At 38.3% G+C, this 27,437-nt stretch overlaps 1 protein-coding gene across 1 annotated transcript; it reads right to left on the bottom strand.

The window, feature by feature from the left end:
* Window positions 1-842: 842 nt before the first annotated feature.
* On the bottom strand, window positions 843-27,413 carry RB195_009542 (uncharacterized protein; the record flags this gene model as incomplete). The annotated part of the gene is made up of 16 exons (XM_064190131.1): window positions 843-872; window positions 19,411-19,588; window positions 21,165-21,298; window positions 23,231-23,390; window positions 23,450-23,529; window positions 24,071-24,168; window positions 24,222-24,444; window positions 24,710-24,805; window positions 24,960-25,061; window positions 25,119-25,185; window positions 25,388-25,506; window positions 25,563-25,708; window positions 25,794-25,884; window positions 25,946-26,159; window positions 26,218-26,377; window positions 27,359-27,413. 16 exons carry the CDS (start codon window positions 27,411-27,413, stop codon window positions 843-845), a joined length of 1,953 nt encoding a protein of 650 aa, XP_064047714.1.
* Window positions 27,414-27,437: the final 24 nt, after the last annotated feature.

The following is a 27,437-nucleotide window of genomic DNA, read 5'->3' as shown; positions in this document are numbered from 1 at the left end:
ACAAATCATCGAGGAGCCACACATGTTCGAAGCCCTGGGTGTTCACAGGATCGAGATACGAGGTTTTCTAAACATACGAAACACATAATCATAGGAAATGATGGATTCCAAACTGAAATGTGTGACACACTTTCCAACAGAAACCTCAGGAATCGAAAAATTCCAAAATAATCAGCAAAATCTCCAGCCAATTACGGTAAGTTTTAATTTTCGCCGGCTGCGTGCCTCGTTTCTCTCACATTCCTCCCGCACGACCGTACTTAAAATCGCCTAATCAAGAGCTCTAAGAGATTTCACCACATTTTTTGCACGGAATAACGGAAAAACGTGTGAGATCATATTCATGCAATCACTACAACCTAACCATTCTGTAGCCATACATGGACTGGATATGCAGACTCAATCATCTCGAGTTAATTCTAGAGTTCCGGACACTTCCGGGCCACTTACATACATTCCTTCCGTAGACTGTTCACATAATGTTTAAAATCACATGTTTTTTTTTTTATAAAAAAAATCCTCTCAATGTATTCCCAACAATAAATATGCACTCTAGAATAAACTTTTCGAAAAAAGGGACATGCGATTATGATTACATGTGAGAAGCAATAAATAAGAACTATGTATAGATCCACAAGACCCCTGTATAAAGTGTGCTTGTTTTATCACAGAACAGAAACTAATCGTTGCTGGAAAGGAAGTCGTCATCGAGTCGAACTACGAACGAAAAGAAGAGTCAAATAGCATTGAGAAGCGCTTTTGTGAGGAGATGGCGATGAGGGGTGGAGCCGGCGGACTCGGGAGGGATGATCGTATGAGGCGGAGTCGTCCTGCGCCATCATCTACTGCAGCGCTCGACCGAGACGAGTGAGCTGTAACAAAAAGTAGTGGAATTATTCTGCAAGGAACGCGTTCGGCCGCATTTATTTCACTTTCTCACACGGGGAACGAGGTGTGTTCGCACAGGTTGCGATCAGAAGTCAGAGGGGGAATTTATGTGAACACACCTTGCTCTGGAAAATACATGGATTCAAACAATCCCCACCATAACAGAGCCCTCCTTTTCCACATGACTATTTTCAACGTATTTTTAGCATGCCAAATTTGAGGCATCATGATTTTCCCTCGGACAAATTACCAGTTTTATGTTACAGTACGCCTGAATGTTCGGCTTATGCCAGACTTTCGGGGTTTTGCAATGATCGCACCATTGAAAATAATTTTAAGAAAGTATGAGAAGGGAGTGAGTTCAGAAACAAAACTTTATCAATCTCCGTCACCTTTATTATCATTTCGAAGCACTAGTAAAAAAAAATCCAAGTTTCTGCGGGGAATTTTAGCAATCCTCAATTGAGAATTCAGAGCAAGGAGAATTTTCTCTTTCATTCCTCGATTTGTTGGTCACCACGATCAAGACAATAGTAAGAGGTTCCACAGTGTTTGTTTGTTTGTCAATAGTTCAAAACTATTAACCAACTCTTTCATCCCGCTAGCTCAATAAATTGGTAACACGTTATCCGAGAGCAAAAAAAAACACTGACAAAAGACATCGGCTGGACCCCAAACAACGGAATAAGGACGATCTCATGGACCTAGACCCCTCTGAACTAAGGTCCAATCCGTTGATGCTTCGCTGAAACAACTGCTGATCAACATTAAACAGTTTCATCCTCAAGCACTAGTAAATCTGAAAAAAAAACCGACGGAAGCAACCACATCAGTACCCTTTACCTGAAGATGTACGGTAGCGATTATTCGGGAATTTCTTGTCAAGATGCACAAGTAATATACTAGAACCATTTGCTTCCTGTGCACATATCGTAGCTTCCAAAACCGAAGAATATGTAACGTATGGAAAAGCATTTGACACTTAAGTTCTAATTTCATAAATTTTCTGCAGGAAAGAATATTATGTAAATCAACTATAGATCTTTGAGACCGTTTTTAACTGATTACCCCATTAAAAAAAATTCAATTGAAGCTTGCTGTAAAAGGAACGTGAAAACAATGCTCCTATCCAACCAGACTTCATTCTTTTTTCAAAAAGAAATCGAACAGTGAAATATTCACAACTATTGTACTATTCGAAAAATATGTTGTATGTGCATGCGAATATGATGGAAAAAATAGAAATATTGAATTAGCTAGATAAGAACGAAGAATTTAAAAATGCGAAGTACAAAAAATGGAAAACGAAGTCCTCGCAATTGCATAATTCTAGTCACAATGTTAAGAACAGAAAAGCGAAAAACTGCTCAGATTATTCATGCAGGGCAACCCTTCAAAAGTACTGCAACGTTGCTAAATCCGATATGAGCGAAATTCAGTGGAGCTCATTCAGAAATTTCTGTCGAAAATTTCCTCTCTTGGAAGACCATTGCCTTATTCCGACAGTATAACAGTTCAGAGCAGGCATCATTTAAAGGCAGCATACCATGAATTTGAGATACTGCGGATTTCAGGTGGAGTATCCGTATACGGGGTCGTAGATTATGGAGACGGGGTGGTTCCGCTCATCTCTCCCTACATCACTGCAAACAGCTGCCTCCAGAATGCTGTTTTGTACGACGCCATCTATTGCAACGCCCCACCCCTTGCGCCGCCTCCGCCCTGCGATTCGTCGAAAATCAATTCGCACTGCCCTGATAGGCAGTTAGAGACGCTACGCGTGCAAGGGTGGCGCGCTGCAATAGAACGCATCGTACAAAACAGCATTCAGGAAGAGATGAGCGGAACCACCCCAGTCTCCATAATCTACGACCCCGTATACGGATACTCCACCTGAAAACCGAACCACCCCAGATTCGTGGTATGCTGCCTTTAAATCCTAAAACCCTTCCTTCTCTTACAGACTGATGAATTGGAAATTTTACACCAAAAATTATCACCTGGAAATCAAAACTGGAACCGATTTCATCCACAAGATTTCTAGTGATCTAACAAAAGGAAAGCACAGTATCCAAAAAATTTCTTTGCTAATTCATGGAAGTTTGCAAAACTCGCAAAATAATTGTAAGTCGAAGTCGCTCGTACAAGCAATTTTTTACGACCTCAGTCAGCAGTTGTGATCCAACAGAAGCGAATGACGCATGTCATTCGCTTCGTTCGGTGTTGTTAACAAAAAACATAGCAACAAAACTTTCACGGATAAACTTAAACTTAAAAGGAAATAGTTGGTAACAATAAACTTTTAAAATTGCAGCAGAAGCAGAGAATTTCTCTAGATCCCATAAAAATTATGATGTTGGTATTGATGTTTTTAATAGAAATTAAAAATACTCCAAACAGAAGGAGACTTCAGGCCACCTACCTAATTCATTTAGACAGTGATATCATTACGAATAAAGAATTTATTTCAGTTACGGCAATAAACCACAAGAAGTCATCCGTTGCCTAGAGGTCATAAATATTCAACGAGAAAAACCCTTGAAGATGCAGCACAGGGTAAAGAAATGTTTAGAATCTAGCATTTCAAGATGTGGAAGAAAGCACTGCTTACCCAATAGCTCAAGACCAACTTCTCTAATAGATACTTACTAGTACACTCAAAGCTCTCCATAATCTATCCGCATGTGCGAAACTGTCAGCATATTTACGCCATGCTATTCCGCCCACTACGATGAATCGTGCCCTTGGGGGAACGATGACCACAACAAAACACGGCCAAAATCTAGTCCTTAGGGTCTAGACCAAAGCCATTCGCTCTGTGGGGACAAAAAAATCGAGATCCCGCCAACATCGACCAATATCGAATGTTTCAATATTTTCAGCCAATTCGTTAAACAGAAAAGTACTCAAATGAAATATTTTGGATTCTTTATTTCCTGAGAATATTTCCAGAACACTCATAGTCGTTATGATACTGTCGTCCATCAAAGTCAGTATAACCCGCAAGCGGTTCATAATCAAATGGCAGCGTTCGGGTGAACTTTCGATTTTGGGTCGCAAGTACTGGATAGGGTTCGGAACGCGGTTTGCAAGTGTCACAGCGAAGACGTGAAAGGCATTTAGACCACCAGTTACATCAGCTTATCCAACGATACAACTATTTACACCCAGATGTTTGACGTAGTAGAGTCTCTCGAAGAGTGGATTTCAATAGTTCGTAGCTGTTAATAGTTAAGAGTTTGTTGAAAGTTCGTAAATGCAATTTCAGTATTAATTTACTTCACGAGGTTTCATTTTGTCGCCTCTGTGGTTGAAAAGAGTTGTTTTGCTGGGTAGTAAAGATGCCTCAAGACACTTGATGTCTCTGATTCCTAGATGTGCAGGTAGTATTTCACGCCTTGTCGCAATCCCCAGTTTAGGTAAGGGCCTTTGAAGGTATGGGTAGACAGGAGAATTTCCTCACCTTCATAAACTCAGAAAGTTCCACGCAAAAAGGAAAAGGTACTAGAAATTACTAATTGCAGTGAAGTTACGCGAAATGTTCCTCAATTCACGCCATGTTAATTAATTTTTGAATTTCTAGTATGATTATTTTGAAAAAAAAAAAACTCATCAAAAGCCAGATGCGAACATGAAAATCGAACTTTTGTGCCACTCTTCCGCCTTTTTAGGCTTCGACAGCTGCTCATGACATTTAATTTGTGGAAAAACCATAAGTACATCTAGACTGCATCATTTTTCATCGAATTTTTCGTGGCCACTTCTCAATAGGATTGCATTCAATTGTGCTAATTCCTCTAAAGCTCCAATACAATGCCGGTCCATAAAAACGTTGCACTGTCTAAAACATCGAATCCGTTGAATAGATTGTTGATTCATAGTTGTTTACAATTCCGAAGCAAATGTTAGTGACTAAAAGTACGATAGATGTAAATAGAATAGAGATTACAGAAGAATTAATAGAAAAAAAACACATATAATACTCATCGTGGTAGTTTTGCTGAAGAGAAAGGTCATGTTTAATTTCTAAAAAGAAGAAAAAAAGAGCTGCTAGTGTTGATCCTTTTCCTTTTAGGATGCATTAACGCTTAATTACGAATCCTGGAGGTTAATAAACGCGTATGCGGCCTTTACAAAGACTTGTGGGAGTCAGCTGATAAACCAGACCTTCTCCTTCCAGACAAGTCTAATATCAATCAATCAATCCATCATCGAAGGAAAGAAGTTTCACCCACGGTTTCGAACCATCTAACTAGTGCAAACAGTTTCGAAGTAACTAGCAAGTGGTGCACAAACCTCTTCTATTGTGTTGCACTCCGTCACGTTCAAATTAAATCCATCTATAAATCTTAATGTTCCACCAGAATATATTCATCTTCAGAAAAAAGAAAAAGAAAAAAAAAACAAGTTATTCATTGTATTAGGAAATCCCTCAACAATTTAGAGTTGTCGACTGCGGACAACGAAAAAAAACACTTCGATCATGTTTCGCTTCTGAATACTAAGATGCCTTCTATCATGTGTTCAACCCGTAACGCATGAAATAACGCAGCTGCATGACTAAAATCATGAAACAAATTCCTAGCTTCGGAGGTGCAATTCTTCAGCAAACCACGCTTTTTCACCACACAAAAAACCGTATATAATTTAACCTCTTAGTGCGAGAAATATTTTCTCCTATTAAGAGGTCAAATTGTGTCTGAGAATTCATTCCTAATATTAATGCAATTATTCTATGTTAAATACTTATCACCGGCCTTAAGAGTGTTTAATGGGAGGCGATCGCAACGCGTCTGCTATTTGGAAGATGTGGGCAAGGAAGTGGGAGTAAGTAGAGAAAGAGCGGGTGTTTCAGCACACGATTCGCCCTCATCCAGTTGAACACCTTCGGCATTTATTTATTTATTTATTTATTTATTGAAACACCTACAGGTGTGCCATAAATAGAAAAAAGAACAAGATGGAACAGAAGTCACTAGAATTTCGCCTGAATTTTACACAACAAGGCTGGCCCTTTAAAGCATGAGGACTGATGGGTTGGCAGGTCATACTCCTGCTACAGAAGGTGAGAAATCCTCACGCGAGATCCTTTTCCCAGACCCAGAACCCTACGGTAGATAAACGGATACCAGGGTTTATTTACTGAACGTAATGTGGAGAACTGCGTCTGGAGAGTACTATGCTTCATATTTTTTAAGTCCTAGCGGCAATATTTTCAATGTCGAGTAGTAGGAAATAACTACAATTGCTAAATCAAATGACAAAAGTCATTCAGAAGTAAGACAGTACGAAATTCTCCACAGCTTATAGTTACAAATTTATGTATTCGTATTTGCATGGCGTTTTCATGCAGTACTCTACTAATAATCCGATGAATTTAACAGAAAAACGAGGAACGAAATGTCAATCTCTGTAATGAGTCAGTCTTTCCTTGAACTTCGCTTCTCATCCTTCATTTAAACGAAGCTATGACAGGGGCACCAAAAGCATAGCTTTACCCTTAACCACACTTTTTTCCTTCACCCTATGACGTCTTCAATCTTCGTAATTGAACAGTTTATTTCTTATGCGCTAGCACAACAAAGCAGAATCGAATACGCATCTTATCCACAGATGAAACCCATCCTTACCGATGAACCACACTTATCTAAAGAATGGATATGGTAGCACTGGAATGTTCGGTACCTTTTCAATTACAATGAGAACATGCCTTAGAGGACTAATGCCCTTTTCAGGCAGCAAGTGCCATCTCGGATTACTAAGCTTAGTATCAAATGACGAAACGTACGACATCTTCTTTGATTCGTGACATCGTTATACGTTCCGGCATCGGAATTTCTTGTATCAATGATCTTTGCCTTTTATGGAGGATTTGAGAAACGAAGTGAAACGCCTTAAAAAGAAGAACTGGGAGCAAAATGATGTCTAAAATCCACCTACTCGCAGATTTTCGCCCGGAAAATGGAGACCTTCGTTGATCTCTAGTGGCTCTCTAACGGTCAACAAGAAATGAGATGATGAGAGAAACTTGCTAATGATTATTACATTTCTGGTCATAAACTACATACAGCAGCTGTTCGAAAAAAAGAAGCAGCACCAAAATTAGTTTTGAAAACTTTTTCTCCTACAAATTTGAATATTTCGTATACATTTTTGAGGACAAGCAATACACCCTAACATGAGCTTAATTCCAAGCATTAAGAAGTGCATAAAGGATTCCAAGAGCACCGACTCATTACGCCCAAGAGCAAAGTATAAGGGTACTCAGACATTCTGAACTCTACCTCAATTAGACGTTTTCCAGAAATCGAATGAAAGGACGAGCTCCTCCGATAACTAACCTTATCCGAGATATTCTGAATAATAGAATAACTGCTGAGAGTGACAGCCATTTAGACCTCAGCAATAATTCAGTTTCTTATAGAAGCAAATCTCCTATGTAGAGCAACAAAAGAAAGAAAAACAACACTCTCTCGAGGAAATTAGATTGTGTCTCGACCCGCACCTAAAAGGTGCCCACGGCCAAGTTTGCACCTGGCTCATCCATTCCGATCGCCCCGGGAGAGGTTCTTCGGATAAACTAGGCAATTCGTTTAAGGATGCGATGTGCAGGGAAAAAAATCTACTCGCTTATGATGAGCAGAGAGAAAAAGTAGAGTGAAGCAAGAAGATGAGAATGCCCACGGCCATGTGGTGGGAATGTCGTCTCGACTGGACTTCTCATCCAGGACTTAATGTGTGAAAGTTACGAAAAGCGCTCTACACGGAACACACAATCAAGAAGTCGATCTTTGGCCGAAATTGTTCAGCTAGAAGTCAACAATGTACATCCAAACAACCAGAAAAATCTGGTAATATGAAGCAATTTTTTTGTGGGCTCTAAACGTGTTTGTACTCAGATGAAAAACGAAACTATACACTTCACACATATGCTGTCGGCAGAAGATAAGATTCAATAATAGTAATTCCAATGGCAACAAATTAATGTAATATAATATAGATGGATAAAGTTGTTCGTGGTAATTAATCCCTATGGGATGCCCCAACAACATGAATTCAGCAGAATCGCTGAGGTTAGTGGACATTTATGCAGCCTATACAATGATTTTCGAGGGAAAAGCGATGTATCAAGTTAATGTTGGTACCTTTCCAGACAAGTCTGGTACCAATCCATCAATCCCGAAAGGTGGAACGAATTGGCTTGCCTAAAGCGGTCTCGAACTATTGAGTGTGTAGAAAAAATAAACTTCGCAATCTACCGGTGTACAATTTGCCAAATTACTTCTAAAACAGTTAGTTATGTAGAAGTTCTGCACTGTGGAATTTCCTGGATTTCAGTACGAGAGTCCGCCAGAAGAACTTTGATTAATGATGAGCAAGTTGCGCATACACTTTATGCTTGAGAATTACGCCATGTAATGATCATTTCCTCGAATTGAAAACACACTTTCAATCTCACAAGACGAAGAACTCAAAAAAATTACACTTAGGTTACCAATTGCAACTTATCATACGGATTTATGTAACAGCCGCATCAGCCCACAATAGGGATGAAAAGGCAAGAAATATGTGTTAAGACGAGAAAAAAATCACAATCGTAATTCACAGCAGAAACATTTCTGAGCAGCTTTTACTGCATACTACAGTTTCATTCTACATATCACACGACAGTGTGCACTCTTTAAAATGAAATTTAAAAAAAAAACTTGTGGAATAGTCAAGAAAGGAGATAAAATAAGCAATAGCATTACGGATACAACCTAGCTGGAGCTGCAAGAATTTCAGCAGCACCTTTGAAACGAATTTATTAATCACACACACTTTTTTACCACTGCTGACGATATTCTACACTAGTGTCCCCGAAAGGTTTCTCATGCCACAACAAAAGCACCTCAAACTGAAATTTCTATTTATTTTACAAAATCCATCTCTATTTACCTTAAGTTAACGAGCTGTTTCACATTTCTTCGAAAAAAAGACGTCTCAATTTCATCATTTCATTTGTATTGTATTTCTCAAAGCAATTTTTTCTTAGCACAGTAATTGATTTAGTAGTTAAGCGTACTGTGTTATGAACGATGAACGTTTATTTCCCCATTCTACCCAGTTTAATTATGCTTCTTCTTTTCTCACTACTTTCGCACAAATAATTAGTCTAAGCGGTCAATTTCTCAGGAATTATCGAATGACATCCGAGTGCTAATCGTGTACACATTTCCACCGAATAGGTCGTATGAAACCTCATACGAACATTGCTAGAACTAGAACGTCAAGGAAAATCCCTAAAATGCCTTAGCAGAGATATGATTTAAAGACAGCACATGTACAGAGCAATCATCTATGGTAGGTTCTTTTGAAACAAATATAGCGCGGAACTTAGTAAACAGGCATTACAACGAACATACGAAACTTTTTTACAACTGCAGGATTCAAATGAAAAAGAAACATCCGAAATGATCACTTTTCCGACGAAGCAACCCTTAAACTTGTATGAGTTCTAATTTGAATCCGCGTAGAGTAGATTCACTAATCAGTAATCACTCGAAGCAGGGTGAAGAGTTGCATCGTAGGCTGGACTGAGGCCTCGGTAGTTTGGATTCGCGGGTTCTAACACGCACATCTGTGGTGAATATCGCGCGTTTTCGCTGCGAAACTTGCAAACTACATCTCAAACCTTACCTATTGCTAAAAGAAGCCAACATCGGAAATCCCTTCAACGCTTTATTTAAAGGCAACATACCACGAATCTGGGGTGGTACGGATTTCAAGTGGAATATCCGCATACGGTGTTGTAGATTATGGAGACCGGGCTGGTTCCGCTCATCTCTCCCTGAATCACTGCAAGCAACCGTCTCCTGAATGCTGTTTTGTACGATGTCTTCTATTGCAGCGCGCCACCATTGCACGCGTAGCGCCCCTTACTGCCTATCGGGGCAGTCCGAATTGATTTTCGACGAATCGCAGGGCGGAGGCGGCGCAAGAGGTGGGGCGTTGCATAGATGGCGTCGTACAAAACTGCATTCTGTTTGCAGTGATGCAGGGAGAGATGAGCGGAAGTACCCCCGTCTCCATAATGTACGACTCCGTATACGAATACTCCACCTGAAATTCGCACCACCGCAGATTCCTGGAATGCTGCCTTTAACTATCCTTTTTTAACCGATTAGCAAAAGTTACGCTTGTGAGTTGCATGAGATGAGAATGTCTCCTAGGACCAACTTCTGGGTTACTGGAACAGTCTGCAAACCCATTCTGCACACATTTGTACCCTTCAATATTCTTATCAATGAATCTAATGTGACATTGAGCAGAATCCCAACGGACTTTCAAGCACGAAACTTCCAGTATGAACGAAAGCAAAGAAGAATTGCGCAATTTATTCAGAGTGAAGAGTAATAAACATGGAAGGCAAATGCAGCGAAGAAAAAAAGTGAAATGTAGAAATGTTAGAGAAAATGTACTTGTCTATTTCTGTCAATCGCTGGTCGCGAGCAAGACTAAGATAAAGATGTCAAGGAAGCAATCAGCCAGAAAAAGTTGAAGAATTAAAGTAATTTTCACGAAATTGCAACAACGAACACGCGAAAGAACTACAATTAGTTGTTCTATCGAAGACAATTACTAAGAAGCATTTTAAATAACTCAAACAAGAAATTATAAGAGGAAAGCAGCAGATTTTTTCACGTACTAATGGTTAGGCTCAGGTGGAATATACGGGTTCTTGCTTCATTATATTCTCATTTTTCTGAAATCATAGAACGACCAACAATGATTTTCTATGAGAAGAAAGAGAAATTACAGAGGTCTGAACAATGAAGGCCATGAAAACAACGGCCTCATAAACAGTGATAAAGATTATCCCTATGCTTAGGCTTCCCCTGCTTATGCTTACTCCTTGCTTAAAGGCATCACCCCACGAATCTGGAGTGATACGGGTTTCGGATGGGTTATGCCTAACGGGGTCGTAGATTATGGTAAGGGGGGTGATTCCGTTCATCTCTCCTTTATCGCCGTAAAAAAAGCCCGGAAAATCTGGCTTCGAGCGTTCTGGGGCGCTGTTGTCTACGAAGAGTTGTATTGGAGCGCGCCAGCCTTGAGCACGCGCCGCATCTTCCGGGCCGTTTTTTTTTACGGAGATTAGGAAGAGATGGTCGGAATCATCCCCTTCTCACAATCTATGAACCCGTATAGGCATAACCCATCCGAAACTCGACCATCCCAGATTCGTGGGGTGATGCCTTTAAGCTGCTGTTGTTCTTTTTTCATGAGCTGTTTTTCTTCTGCTTAAATCCGACGTTTTCGAACTGTTTTCACCACAATCTTTTGTAGCAACAAATTTCTGGGAACTGCTATTTATTTCAGATGAAAAAAGAGTTTTTCTCACTTCTAACATGTAACTGTAACTTTCTAACAGTCCCCTCATAATCGCAGGCCATTAAAGGCGTTATTTAACTTTTTCTCGAGTTCGATGTTATAAATTTTAAACCATCAAATATACAATATAAAATAAACCCAGTACCATCTCCCTGAATTAAAAACCTTGACCAATATTAACTAGCCGCAAGAACATTGACTAGAAACTAAGCCCTTGCTAAAACATCAAATAAACAAGCAGTTGTCGGAAAATCAAAGAATTTACTGTAGAATAGCTGCGTCAAATGATAACCATAGTAGTATAACAAATAATTGATCAGTAATTAATAACTGGAGCTAAATTAAATAATTAAGTTAAAAAATTTGACTGATAACAAGTAGCAGTAAAAGTAATGAGAAAATAAATGGAAAATCTCATATCAGTTATTTGTATCGCAAAGCCTCAGCCAAATCGATCTCCCTCATAAAAATACGGATGGTTTTCAACTCATACACAGACTACATATGAATTGTATAATATCAAAAATTACAATTATTTGAAAAAATAAGAATGGTATAAATGTAAATATTGGGGTGAAAGAAAAAAAAAAGGATGTTCAATCATTCAGTCAGAGATGAAATCAACGCCATGCCAACAGAAATACGCATAACGGATGTCCTTACATTCAACGCTGTTTAGCAGCGGTACTTCATTGGGAGAAAAAAAAACAACGGAGGTTAAAAAAGTTTCTAGGGCGGAAGAAAGAGAAGGGAATTGTATTCCTCCCACAAAACATCGATCGATCCAAAAAATTAGCTCCGCAAAAATTTTAAGGCGCACGCATGCGACCTTCATAAGGAAGCACACAGGCGACGAAGCAATTACAATTAGGAACATCTCCGACATGTCGTTGTCAGACGTTGTCCATCCAACGTATGTTCTTGGAATAGAAGAGATGTGATCTTTCGCCGTATGAATGCGAAATTCTCATCAGATTTGCGAAAGGACGAAGAGACGAGGGACAATGGAATATTGGACTATTTACAGTGGAAGAAAGAAAAATGCTGCACAATATTTCAAAGAAAATAGAGCGGCTCTGGAAAACAAGTGTTTAGTGCTGACTGGAGACGCAAAAAAACTTGATGGTAGGTTGTTCAATCGTTATCCTTGATAACGATTGAACTCTTGGGCAAACATGATTCAGTTCGTACAAAAAATTTTTATGTAATGCTTCAAAGATGGATTTATGGTTAACAGGAAGATCGATAAAGATAAGATAAAGCTCCAAAGAATCGATCCCCCTTTAACCCTATCAACCTTCCAGCAAAACAAATCAAGAAACAATAAACTTATGGAAAATTTAAATGCATACGAAAAACATGGCAGTTCTTAATTGTTAACTTTCAATGAAAGAAAAAACAACTTTAGTGTTCAGAAGTTTACGTTACGTTGTTTATGATATTATGCAGTTGTTTGCGATAAAAATAAGGTGGAATCATGGGCAAGTGTCTCTAATTGTTCTACGAACTGTCTACAAAAATTACATATATATTTTTTTCTGAAGAGAAATAAAATGATGCGTATAGTCGATTATTTCAATAGTTTCGGGACCGTGAGTACAGCTTAACGTCTAGACCTAACGTACTTTTAGTTCGGCACAGGAGCTACCAAACGAGCGTTGAAAATTGTTTTTTTCTTTCACTTTATATTATTTGGAGAAACCCTTATTTCTCGTCTGAAGCAATTATTATCTTGTATCTAATTTTGTGATTTTCAAATTTGCGTTAAAGAGAACAAGATTTCGTTGAATACTAAGAGTTCTACAACCAACAAATTTAGTGTACACCACATAGTTCAAGCAGAAACTCGAGCGAAATTCCCGGGAGGAATGCAGTTTTTAAACCAAAAATAAGGATTCACCACTAAGACTTGCGAATCACGACGTAAAACAATATGCCAGTTGCTCATTATGGTGTTACTGAACACTTTCCAAGCAGCGTGTAGTCGTTGGAGGCACGTGCTTGTCACGATACTTCACCGTTTCTGGCACATGTCAACGCTACATGCACGAATCAAAATTATGAATGACGAAAAGCGAAGCGTGTTCTCCAGGGTAAACTCGCCGTCGTCGTCGTCGTCTTTATCGAACGTCAGCGTTCAGAGCAAAATGAGATGAGTAGTACGCTAAGGGGAGAAAAAGCGCGAATTTTTTCAAAAATTTCGGTCTCCAAATACATCTTTGACGAAGATGTTAGGAATTTCTTGGTTCCGAACTAAGACTACGCTGAAGAATCAAATTTTATGCAAAAAAAAACAGAGAAAAACAAGGATGAAACGTGCCTAGCATGTGAAATGCGTCGCTATAGGGAAGGCAATTCAGGATCGCACCAAATGGCGATTCAAAACAATTTAGGAAAAATTCATACCAACCATACTAGTTGAAGACTTATTTTCCACATCAGCCCAGAGCCTACAAATCATTTTGGACGGATATTATCCGAGAAGACTACAAAACCGATTATCCGAGAAACAAATGTTGGACAAATTGATCAGTGTCAAGCATGGAAAGAAATATGAACCACCTCACATCTTACCCAGATTATTTTTATTTAATTTTAAGGTATTTATAGTTTTATGATGACAAGTGTTGTACTTTTTTCATTACATCTTTTAAACAATTTTTCTTCTTACTTTTCTCTTACGATATTCTTCATTTTTCATTTCGTTCTACGAATTTCCCTCTTCTTTTTTCAAGCTGTGGTTTACAACTCTATTCGTTGCTTGCGCATTTTATTTTGCTGCTACGTCCCAATGTTCCACCTTCAAACATTTCCCATTTCTTGTTAAATGCATTGAAGGCGCATTCCTTCCATTATGAAACATTTAATTATTTAAAATATTGCTGTTTTGAGAAGACTAGGCACAAAGCCTCATTAAAAATCGAATACATTTCCTTTGTATGAAAGTACTTCAATTATGGAAGAAAATTTGGCATAAAAGAGACTATGAAACGAAAAAATAAAGTTCAGCTGTGCTTTTTATAGCTGCAAAAAAAAAACCGAAGTTACTCCTACAAACAAAACGCAATGGGGGAGGGGGACGAGGAGGACGAGGGGTGAGAGTAGGACGATGACGGATGGGAATTCTGCCGCTTTTCACAACAACTAAGCCTTTACAGTGCTCCCAACAGCTAGAAATGGAAGAAAGAGGAAGGGGATTCAGTGATCTTTTTCTCGAATCGAAGCTAATAAGAAAGCGCATGAAAAGCTTAGTCTTAAAAAATACAGCGTGATACGGAAGAGATGTTGAGATTAGTGTAGCAAAAGGACCCATTGCACAGCTAGGTTAAACCCGAGTAGACATCTTAACGATTATTGAGCACATTTTTGCTAAACGCCAAATTGCTTAGCGTTGATCACTCCCATATGGGGTGCACCAACGCGTCCAATCTCAATTCAGGATCACCTAGACCCGATGTATTAAGGATCTCAATTCTCCTAGACAGATTTGGCACCATTTTATCAATCCCTTTCCGATATTATTTCGAACCATTTAAAGTGAAGACGATGCTTGAACTTCTTGTCTTTGTGCTTCATCCATCCGACGTTCAAATTGTGTAAATAACACCCAGAATAATTATGTCGACCTCGTTATTCTAAGAATGCCTATAAAGGACAACAAATAAAATATCACCAATAATCAATCTCTTTGGGATACGCCAAGGAGTACGACTTCAACCCACAACTGTATGAGGTTTATGAACGCAAAGGTAATCTACAGGCTGCATACGCGATGTATCATGTCGGTGTTATTATCCTTTCAGGCAGATCCGGCACCAATTTATGGAACCCGGAACAATGAGAGGCTGAGTTAACCCACGGCGATTTTGAACCACCAACCGTGCAGATGCACCGAAAACTCATCACTATGCTACACCATCACCATCAGGCAGTGACAACAAAGAAATTTCATGAAAACACGGATTCGAAATATCCGAGACGTTTTTATGCACAAGAAAATTCCGATCATTTGAATTTATTTCTGTTTCAACGTCAAAGTTCCCTTTGTTCAAAGATTCTCTCTACATCCTTTAGCTTCTCCTTCCAAAATTCAAGTACATTGCTGCCCAATTCTCTCAACAAGCATATTTCAGCTTCTTTTCCCCTCAAGTTTCACAATAAATCCTGTAAACATCCTGTAGTGCACACCAGTCAGACTCTGCCAATCTCAATTCCCACAAGAGACTGAACAAAGACATCAGTCGTGAGCTCAAAATATGCGCTACACGCCACAGCGGATTTATTTCAGTGAACCCCCCAATGAGACTACGCCACACATAGCGATGGGAACGGAGCAGTCTAGCCAGACTAGACGTACTGCAGCTACAAATCCAAACAGCTTGGAGAAATCCACAACGATTTCCCTACGGTGTCTGGTCATGATATGGAGGAGAAACAACCAAACCAAACCTCAGGAGACTATCCACAGAAAATCTTCATTCATACAGACCATAAAAGTAATTTCTGATAGGTCCCAATGGATTCGAAAAGATCCCAATGGACTCGGAAGAATGGCAATAGATGCTCTGACTTCAAACAGATAAGTGGCCCGAAAAGAGCGCTATCATCAAAGACAGCTAAATTACCACGAAACTGACTATGCTGGGATTTCACTAGGAATAGAGTTAGCGTTAGTTAGAGGTGTACCTGGTGTATGGTGTAGGCAGTTAGCGGTACTTCATAATTATGACCGTAATCACGCTCTACTTCTTCTATTAATCCGGAAAACAACATCCAAAGAAGTATTGGTTGCACCCGTTTCACTTACAATGCAACTTATTACGGGCCGTGGAATAATGGTAATCCGTAACGCGTCAGTGATTATGCAGGCCGGAGAACTTCTGCTACTTACCCTATTTGTAATTGTTGGATCGAAAATGTTGCGTGGAGAGGGAATCCCTCTCCCGTTTTCCGTTCTACCGCTCACAAGTTACATAGAGGGAACCACAACTGTCTCTCACGCTTTCTTTTCCTGGATTACCTTTTCCTAGACGGCATTGAGTGTGATCACGCTCATAGTCGTGAACTACAGCTTTACTTCTATTTATTCGTGGAGAGATTCCAATACCGGCTATTCCCTGATATTCCACCTTTAAAAGAATAGCAGAATTCCTAGAAGTCCTCTAAAAATTCAAAAGCTATGATTAAAGATGGAATATGAAAAATTTGCACTATATCACAACTAGTCTGTTTCCTTAGATTCGCTAAAATACCACCCTATCAAAGTGAACTATCGTTGTTAAATGCCTTATTCTCTACATTATAAATATCGGCTCAATAACGGGAGACATTTTATTATACGTTTTTCTTCCATGTTCACTAAGGAAGTGAAGGTGATTTAAAAGGTAAATCTAGCATTCGATAACAAATGAGGCTACGTTCCAGTGCTAATTGTAGTCTCATTTGTCATACAAACTAGATTCATTTTACCTTCTCACAAAAAATAGAGGAAAGAGTGAGTGAAACTCAATACTCTACAAGCCCTCTCTTGAGGCCTTGAGGGTTGAAATCTTGGCAACGTGTATTGAATAGTATATTGGTTTGTTATGCCAGTCAGATCTTTTCTGCTAATGTCATTAATAATTTTGTCACAAAAGTTAGATCATCAAAAAAAATCTAAAAGCGCTAAGGATTTCTGAGTGAAATTTCCTGATTTCATCGTGCAACTGCAAAGCCAAAATTTCTAGGAAGAGAGACTCTGAAAAACTGCTCAACTGAACACATTTCCCATCATTTTAATTTGCGAATTGACGTAAGCAATCCTAAAAGCATATCGAATAGAGGACACATAACGCAACAATCAACGCCCACATTTCCGAGAAGCAGTTGACTAAACCTAATTAAGAGCGCCGAAATATATTTCAGAGTGCAAAAATGAGCATGAAAGCAAGCTCTCGGAAAGATAGAGCTAACAAGCCTTGAAATTTATTTTGCTAAAAAAAATTATAGGAGTTTTCTTCTATTAGTACGGTAGGTATAACTTATGAATCTCTCCGGCCGAAAAATATTACTTTTCAAATACGGAGAAAGAGAAGCAGGGAGTCATAAAAGCCAACAAACTTTTCTTTTTAATTCGTCAGAACTTCAATTCCTGGGCTTTCTCAGAAAATGAGGAAAAGCAATCAGGTAAAATATCTAGAATGCAAAGAGGAAACCATTATGCTAAAAACAAACAGCCGCTCGAGGACCCTGAAACGAAATAATGGTCAGCTGAAGTGAACCGGAAATTGTTTTAGTAATTAGATAGAACAACATACATAAGAATTTCATAGTGTACGTTCCGTGTGAAAAATGTGGAACTTGAATCTAATGGATTACTAAAAGAAAAACAACAACAAAACGAAGATGGCACGATGAAAAGAAGAAGAGAAATCTATTTGTTTGTGTATTACTATTTGGCAACAGTAAAGAAATAAAATTACGCGAATTAAGTAAACTTTTGCACGACCTCACTGGGGGTTTTGACTAAAATTTGTCATGAAAGGGAAAGACAAACGTGAGCCACAGCAACAAAAATTTAAAACCAACGGCTTCCTGGTTATCACAGCTAGTCCACTATTTTTCCTTGTAGAATTGAAAGCGCGCTTCTCGTCTCTTTCAAGAGATTTTCAAGCACGCAATGCTGTTCAAATGAGAAAAAATTTAATGCTACAAGTATTCGTAATACTAGTACTCAAATAATTTCGAAGGTAGTGCAATTTATAATCTTCTAAAGATATTTTCGAATCCTATTGTTTTGATATACAGCAGAAAGTTGTAGAGGTCAACACGCGTTCCAAACCTCTACGGCTACGAATTGCAGCAAAACGCGTTGGAGCATCCCGAGTGGATTGACACGCCAGAGACATTTTATTGTCTTGCTGTATCGTAGCCCTTGTTATTATATAAAGTGAACATATGATAGAGAGGTCTTCTCAGCATAGGAATAACAACTTCCATCCGTTTCACAGCTCATTTTATAATGTGAATTCAGAGTTATTGAATTTGCCCGCATGATTTGCACCATGGATTTCACGTTAATCGACTGAATACACGACTAATAGTAATTTATATAGAGTTCGGTGGTTTACGGTTTCGTAATAACCTGGAAGCTCAGAATTTTTGGAGCAGAATCGCTAATTTTGATCGAAACGGCAATGTTCTTTGAAATTTGAATTTGATATGGAAAAAAATTCAGACTAACATGACTTTGACAATCCTATCCACTATCTACTTTTCTGTTTGTTGTTTTTTTTTCGTTCAAGTTACGGATTACTATCGATAATCGATCTAATATCGATAGAGAAAAGAAGCTTGAGCAAGTGTAATGAGGATCTTATAAAATGTGGCCGCATTCGTTACCCTTTTTTTTGCTTTGTTATATTGTGGCAACAAACTAAGAGCACAGCTGAACAAAACCAGTGAAATACGAAAAAGTGATACAAAAAGATTATATACATATCTTTCATTGTATCAGTTACTATACTACATATATTAAATATCACATACATTGTATCTACTCATCTATTATTTTACTTATTTTATTCCTTGCTTTCATATCATACTACAGACCCTTTATCCAGCAAATTATAACTGTGACATCCTGTCCAATGTCGCTGTTTTAAAAAGGCTTGAAAATCCCTCTTCTGATAAAAATAACTAACGTCCCCATCTGCTCTCGCGACAAGTGTCTTCATCTACCATGAATATAGCTCGAAGTTTCGTCTAAACATTCCACTTCTCCTTTTCAATTGTAAACGTTTCTAACTAACTTTCGAAACTTCAAAGGCATTCCTTTAGTATGCAAAAAAAAATTAAAACGAAGAAAAAATGCACTGATAGTCGATCTATTGTAGGGAAAGACACTTATAAGTCGTCAGAAGTTCCACGGATTACAGCCTTTAAAACTTAAAGCTATCCTTGACTGCACTTGATCATAGCGCCAGTTGATATACGTAAAAAGCGATCTCTCCGGCAAGCCGACTCCTCTTCGGATCGTATTACACGCTGTGACAAGACGACAACACCAACAACGCCGCAATGCAAGAGAGGGATTGAAAGCGTGAAAAGGATTGAAAAGAGCCATATGGGACCTCATGCTCACACACTTTTCTCAACGAATCAACTTACCTGGTCAGTAAATTGCCTAGGATTCACGAGTTCTGTGCATCCGTACGTGACACGTTGCAGATTCTTAGATTTACCGTAGTCGACAAGATTCTGATATTCCACGTAATTCCCTCCGCCAATAACAAATAGTATAACGTCCTGTGGAGGTGGTTGGCGGGCACGAGCAATACTTGATGTGCTGCAAAAAAAACAGACCATCAAATAAAATTAATTGGGTATTCCCATATAAAGCTGTTGCTAGGATTTAGGTAGTGAAGCATTTCAATCTACATTAAGCCTTTTTTACAGAAATCTTCAACACTCTTTGTTCGAAAATGGATTCCTGGGTTGGTCTCGAAAAGAAGGGAAAATAACTGGATGGCTGAATATTTCTTTAAGTGGGATTTCCAAGTTACAGTTTGTAAGCTGAGTCTATATGCGAATGGGATTCGTTAAGCGATAACCTTTCTATTACTCAATTTCGTTAATTCATGAAGAAAATGTTTACTGGCCTTTGTCGTGACCACGTTCTGATGCGTTAGAAGCTGATCTCCGGTAAAACAAAAAGGGAATGATATCGTTCTCGTGATGCACCACCACAGGTGTAGCCTTCGCAAACCTTTTTTTTTCATGATTTTGTAAAAGACGGACATCGAAAGAAAACTATGATTGTCGTAATCATAGTTGAAGAAACCTCACGATCAGAATAAGTATGGAAATAATTTTCGACGACAAAATCACCGAGAGATTTCCTTTAGATTGTTCCCGTGTATTTTCTAATCTTTTAAAACAATTTTCTTGGACGTCAATGTTTTTGACTTGGATTACGCACAATTTAAATCAGTTTCGCAACATTTACCATGAGCTCCAGCAACTAAAAACACTATTTTACAGCCAAGAAGACATGAATTTCAAGAAAATGCTCTTTCAGGGTAATAGCAATTCGATCAATCTATCAAGTTCCGAATCACCCCTCTTCATTTTTAGGCAGGTTCCGGAAAATTAGGCGAAAGTGTTCACCTCTCGCGCAAGCATGCTACATTCAAATTTGTCCATTTTTTACTGGAAAAAAATCTTGAGGTAGTTGTTCTAAGTTGACGAAATAGCTTCAAAAGATGATTTCTTTCCTCAAATATCAGCAAGGTATTATTCAATTATTCAATACTGGTCCTTGTTCCTTATACTTAAAAAATATCAATGCAGTATCGACCCTACGTGAATCCTCAGCAAAACCTATTATGAAAATTGGAGAACTCAACTGGAACCAACTTCAGCTAACATTGCTAATTCATCTCATTAGTTTTGCATTCATTAAAAACATACTAATTAAATATGCTCAAATCAAAGCGCACTCAAAAAAACCCAAAACAAAAGATCTCGATTTCTCGAAAAAAAAATCGCCAACTTCGAGAGATCAATTACAACTTTGGTGGTCTCGATAAGTTATTCGTTAATTTAAATACAAAGACATCTGAAAGAAAGATGACGGAATTGTATTCTAGAAAACTTCATATGTTTTTTTATAATGAAATTTTGTTCTAGTAAACCTCATGTTTTTTTTTCTTTTCATATCCGACACAACTGCTGGAAGAAATTCCTTCACTGACTTTCGCAGCTAAAGATTGGAATTACCATGGAATAATTTTTGCGCTACAAAATCCCAGCTTTTTTCGTCGCGCTTAATGGAAAACAACGATATTTACTAGTAAGCTAAGTATAGTTCAACTGATAAGGGTCCAACTGGAAGCTAGTCAACCGAATCGAAAGAAACGAACTCCTTGGACATTGCGTGCATAACCTTCGGATCCAAATAGCATAACTCATTGCTTTCATTGATCTGCGTCGCACCCATCATCTGGTTGATGCCAACTGTTGACGACGATGCTGGGGTCACCAGAGAATCCACCATCTGAAGTTAAACACAATGGAGACCAAAAAGCTCAAGTGATTTCTCATCACTGAAAAATCTACTGTAACCATCAGTTTTCCAGGTTTTGAAACTCGTTCTCAAAAAACATCAAGGTTCGAAACCATTTGCTGTCTTTTTATCTGTTGATCAGCTACACAAAACGAAAATTGGAAGGACAATCTCAACACTAGACTGTTGCAGAAGTAAGATTCAGCATTTCACTTCTTTTTTTCTTTCGTTATAAGACCTCCAGGTGACTTTTTTGATCGCTTTTTTCTTCTAACAGCAACGAGATTTTAACGGTGACATTAACTCAGAAAATTGACAATCTCCAAACACAATATCTGTATCGAAGAAAAACAATTTAAGGTTATTTCCGCAATAAATCACAGTTCGAGGGCTTACCAACAAAAGAGATGTTAAAAATAGGTCGCCAGAATTCGGGTAAATCCCTTGCACATGTTCGAAAAAACCAAGTTTATGACCGTGTAACAAAACGAGGATCGTGCTTTCTTCTAACCAAAAATTTCACGTGTTCACCTCATCGGGTCGGTCAATCGACGTTAATGTGGCCATTTGTCTAGATTAGCGATGAAGCGGTGCGGAGGCCGAAGTGGGTTCAACTCGCGACGCACAAATCCCCCTTGCGATGCTCGTTTCCGATATAAGAGTGATGCATTCGAAGAAGAGGGGCGCAATGCAAAATGGACAATCCTCTTACTCATTACTTCCATGTTTAGAAAAAATAATGAGTTGTAGACAATCGGAAAAAACAAGCGGCACGTAGAAACATGTAAGAGGTAAAGAGTCCAAGATCCGCGACAATATCTAACACCGTAACAAGTCAAAAATGGCGAAAATTCTGAAGAGATTTGAAGAAAAATAAATGGTAGAGTAAATGCATCTGCTCACTTTTTCTCAATGGGAAATACGAATGAGATTACAAAAGGCTACCAATGATACCAAGAAAAAAAGATGAGAAAAGCTTATCCAGGGAGTTTCTTTTGCTTGGATGAAGGAAAAGAATTTCTTATTTGCATGAAGTCTATGATAATCTAACATAGAGCATCGGCAGCATCCAACATAAATTTCTTCCAAACAGGTAACATATCCAATGGATTTAAAAAGCCAAAGACCTACTGCATTTATTCGTGTACCTATTTTTCCTCCTGTTATCGATGGTGTACAGTCGCTATTTTTCGTTGACGATATAGCTTAACTAATCTAGTTTTAGTTCTACGTAAGGATACAAATTTTGAAGTCTCATCGGTTCAATTTCTAGTCCTCAGTCAATTGATAAGAAGCAGGCAAGATGAAAATTTCCATGGATCTTAAGACCAAAACAGGTCTATCGACATAATCTGAAACAAAACCTACGTGAATAAGAAGGATTGGTCAGAAAAATCAGCGCTGCTTAATCTTCGAATACTTTGGAACAGTTCTGATAGTATTGTTGCAAACAACATCTACAACTAATAATTAACTAGAGTCTAATATTTTCCAAAATACTCGCAAGATCATTCGGAGCAATGGGAAAGGTACACGAAATACAGATGAAAAAAGCAAAAATTTGAGACAAGATAATATGACCGTTAAGGATATTCGAATATTTGAAGCACACCCAGCATCTGAATGGGCGTTTCAATTCCACTAATTTCGGCGAATTTATCGAATCACCATCCTGCTCGAAACATAAAAACGAAAACAAAACATAAACGTCGAACGTATTTGCATGATTTGTCATTCACATATTCAGATCTCTGTAAAGAACTTTCCACGTAACAACAAGCACAGGAAAAAATGATCCTTAAAGTCCCACATCTTCATTCTAAATGAATCATATGCGAAAAAGGAGATTTTTTATGCCAAAGGTCCAGAAAAGAGAAAAAAGACCTCACGAGAATACTGTGTCATAGCACCAAAACAACTCACCATAGTCAACGGCAAATTATGCTTTTTCGGAACCAAGTTTTTAACACCTTCCATTACGAATCGGGAACTGTGGCTAAGTAGTTTACTAAACATGTTAATTGTCTTGGTGCCAGCACCATGATGTTCTTCTGGCGCCGTTTTCCCCAGTTGTGATACCGATCTAAATCAGGAAAATTACCAAGCAAAAATATTTGAATCTAAAAGAGTGATATGGATAACCTCATTTTTTGAACAAATCGAATAGCTGACTCTTCTACGTTTCTCTCTCTTAAAAAGTTTATCTGCTCCTCTAGTTCTGCCTGAAATAGAAGTAATTTGACGTGCCCTTTGATTTTCTTATAGATTTGTACTTGCACATGTATGCGGTGGATCTACGACAGACTTAACACCCGCTGTATGAAGCATGTATTTACTGCAAAAGCACCGTAATAGAATTTTCCCATTCAAAAAAGTCAAATCAAAGTCGAAGATCAACTCTCTTCCCATTTTTGGAAATTCTCTTGGAGAAAATTAGGCTGAAACCTAGCCAAAGGGCTCAAAATAGATGCAAGTTATAAGGAAAGTAAAGGAAAAGAAAAATTGAACTCGTCATTGAGTAGCATTGTTAAGCAAGGAGCAAACCCTATCCGTTCAAGGAAAAAACACTAACAAACAAATAAAAAAATAGAAAAGCGCATAAAGATGAAAGAATTCGGTGAACTCGGCCAAACCGTATTTCTAAACTAATAATGAAGAGCTCAATTTAATATCTACATTCTTCATTGTAAAGACCACAGTCGTTAAATCACCTCTCGTGCAATTACATAAACAAAGAACCTCTAAACCTCTTGGAACACGTACCTTACTCATATTTTCCTGACATAAATAATTGATTAATATGACTCTAAGAACATCTTCTGGATTGGTAATATCGGAGAGGAGCTGTAGAAGAGGCATTTCTGAAAAACATTACTGGAAACACAAAAACACGAAAAAAATGCACATCACTAACCAAGAGGTGAGTGCTGCAACAGTTTCTGCTCGAGCTCAAAAAGAACGTCCAGTTTTCGCTGTTTTATGTAATCAAGAAGTGTTGTCGCTACATTGGTGTGCAGATCGATCAATCTTTTCGCCTCTAGTAGCTGAGGTAATGAAGTCACGGTAGATCCCAATTTAGCCGTAGTATCCGACAACAGTGACGATATTGCAGCATCAGCTTCATTACCTTCCATTCCCTAAACAAGATATTTGGAAAAAAATAATGAATAAGCTTTTTAGAATGCTGAGCACAAAATTGCCATTGTCGATTATTTTGTCTTTTGTTTATGGAATCATCTAACTCTCCATATTAAAGAAATCCTGTTGAAAAAAGGAATGATTGGTTCATAAACTACTTATCTAAGAATGATTTAAAACGTAGTACACTTTGAGTCAAAAAAGATCAGAAATAATATTAAACGTCTGTAGAAGGCATCTCTTTCAAAATTAACGGGAACGCACCATAGCATGCTTCAGACGCTTAATCTCATCCTCGCTACTTCTGTAAGCTTCCAAATCCTCCTGAACAGCTTCAGCCACAAGCGGAAAAGCGCTGCCCTCAAAAAGACTGATTTTGTGGACTGAAATTGAACGAACCAACCAAAATAATTGCAAATGAAGCAAAAATCTTCTAATAATAAAGGGCAACAAATGAGGATAATCAAAATAAGGTCATTCGAAAACGTAATAGAATCGTGAATGAAAATGTCACCTTGTGCTTTGTCCATAATTTGTCTGATCCTCCACTGGACATGTCGTATTCTTTCTTCTTCCCAGATTTTTCACTAATGGTCACACGATTCTGGTCTAATTCCTGCAAGGAAAGAGCCAAATATGTCATAGTCAGTAGGGCTATCCGCAAAACGCTCACCAACACATCATGAATAAGAGCTTGATAAGTCCACGTATGGTGAAGCATAGTTGCCAGATCAGCTGATCTAAATGTTTACGAATTTAGAGCAATCTGATAAGCAAAGGCAAACAACATTTGATCGCATATTCTCCACTTTAAATATCAAAACTTATAAAACTCCAAAGGAACGAAATTACTATGCAGCTATTTTGCTCATTCCTCATCCAAAAAAGTGGACAACGGCGTTGATTGGAAATAATAAAATTCACGGGAATTAAGGAACAGACCTGTCCGCAATTAACAGAAGAGGTCGACTGGCATTCAACTGACCAGCGCGTATGCTTTCGACTGTGAAAAGATTATTACGGGCATCTCGAAGGTTGTCACGAAGTTTCTGATCCAAGCGCTGTAAAGATTAAATCCCGATGATGTTGGCTACTTGAAAGAAGAATCTTGAGAGACCTTAGCCACATGCTCAGCCGCATTGTCCTTGGGACATCGAATAATTGGTACCACTCCCATTGTTGCACAAACAGCAAATAATCCATCAGCAACAGAATCGATGAATGCTGCCATCTGATCATCAGAAGTTGAAGGATCGTTGATGGCTTGAAGCGTTTATTATAAGAAGACAACTACAGCAATACTAAGGGGGGAAAGAAAAGAGATCAAAGAAAACGAGGGAAACTTTACCAAAATACGACATAGGACTGTTCTCGCTAAATCGTCGCAACACGAACAAATCATCTTCTAAGGAAATGAAATTGAGATACTGGTCAACAATCTACAAAAGAACAATACTTGGGAAAAAAGAGGAGAAAAAGGGAAATAATAAAATTACTCACTTTTTGTACTTGCCCGACGGTGCCACCTTGAACAGCTGCAGAAGCAAGAGTTTCGAGACGGGCGCGAGAGAGTGGAGAAATCAAATTGATATAGAAACTGTCATACATAGCATTTTTGAGATCTTCGCAAAGTAGATCAATATTCTCATCGGTAGGGGAAACAAAGTAAACAGCTGGAACATCTGTGAGAGGATCGCGTTTCGAGCCAACCAATCTACAAAGAGAAACAAAAGTGAAACTAAAGGGATACAGAAATAAATGAAGAAACCTACAAATGTAACGTCACTCCTAAATCTCGCAGGACTTTGACCGGTAAAAGTGGTGAAATTACGTCTTGGCCGAGCTTGTCCATAATTAAAATCTTCCACACTGGTTCCGAAACCATAGCGTTCGTTATAGGTTGATTCAGATTAATCACATTGCGCAGCGCGGCTGAAATTTTACGGTGTTAACCATATAAAAAAGAGAGGAATGATTTTCTAAACATAGTCAATTAAGGGAAGATTTGGCTAAAAATTGCAAAACAGCGGAGAAGCTCTCAATGCTTCAGCAGTTTATACAGAAAAAGCGATACGAAAAAAGAAGGAAAAAAGGGTGAAGAAGCAAAGACAAGACTGAGAGGGAAAGAAATAGAAAAATAGTCTTATCCTTCTTTTTCTGTCTGTTCCCATTTATTCTTATAGAGTTTTACAGTCACACATGGCCCAAAATTTCACATTTTGTTTTCATTAAAATTTCGAACAATTTCGAAGGTCTTCCTTCCATTTACTATCTGACTGAGGACAGAAATCTCTAGAAGAACCAGAATAGCTTACCAAAGATCTAGTATAGAGAGAAAAATATGAAGCATGACCCTCGTTGCTTCACAACTGTCAAATGACCTCAAGACTATTCGAATCAAAATGTAAGAACTACGCTAACAAATAGATATGTATATAGATGTACAGAAATGATTTGTGCATTGATTTAATTTCTTACGCAAATAGCGAAAGGTTGGAATTGAAAATATGCACCGACTGGAACTGGTGAAATTGTCGAGTCAGAGTGAGTTGGAAGCAATCCGTAAAACGAACCCTTCGGGTTTCCGGGGCATTTAATGCTACTATTGCTTTCCTGTATCGAATATATCAGCAAAGTAGACAAAAATAATCTTTTTTGGCATTTCTAAATGAAGCTGCTAAATATGATCTACGTATTACATGTCAGCAGTACTAATACTTTTGAACGCAGTCTTTAGAGTTTAAAAAATATTCTGAGTGAAGAATAGCAATGATCACCTTTCCATGACCAACATAATCATAATCAACGTCCAAAGTCAAAAAACTAGCAGGAAACTCGAGCAAGAAACGCCTATTATGAGAAAAACACATTTCAAAATGGGCAAAAAAAAAATAGAAAACAGTATTCACTGACCTATTTGTCTGGTGCGTATTGTTTCCAGTTGAGGACTTTCAAATTGATAGCCCATTGTCCTGCAAAAAAAGTAGGACTA

Source organism: Necator americanus, chromosome III (assembly GCF_031761385.1).
Source record: "Necator americanus strain Aroian chromosome III, whole genome shotgun sequence".
NCBI lineage: Eukaryota > Metazoa > Nematoda > Chromadorea > Rhabditida > Ancylostomatidae > Necator > Necator americanus.
This window is presented reverse-complemented; position numbering and strand designations above follow the sequence as displayed.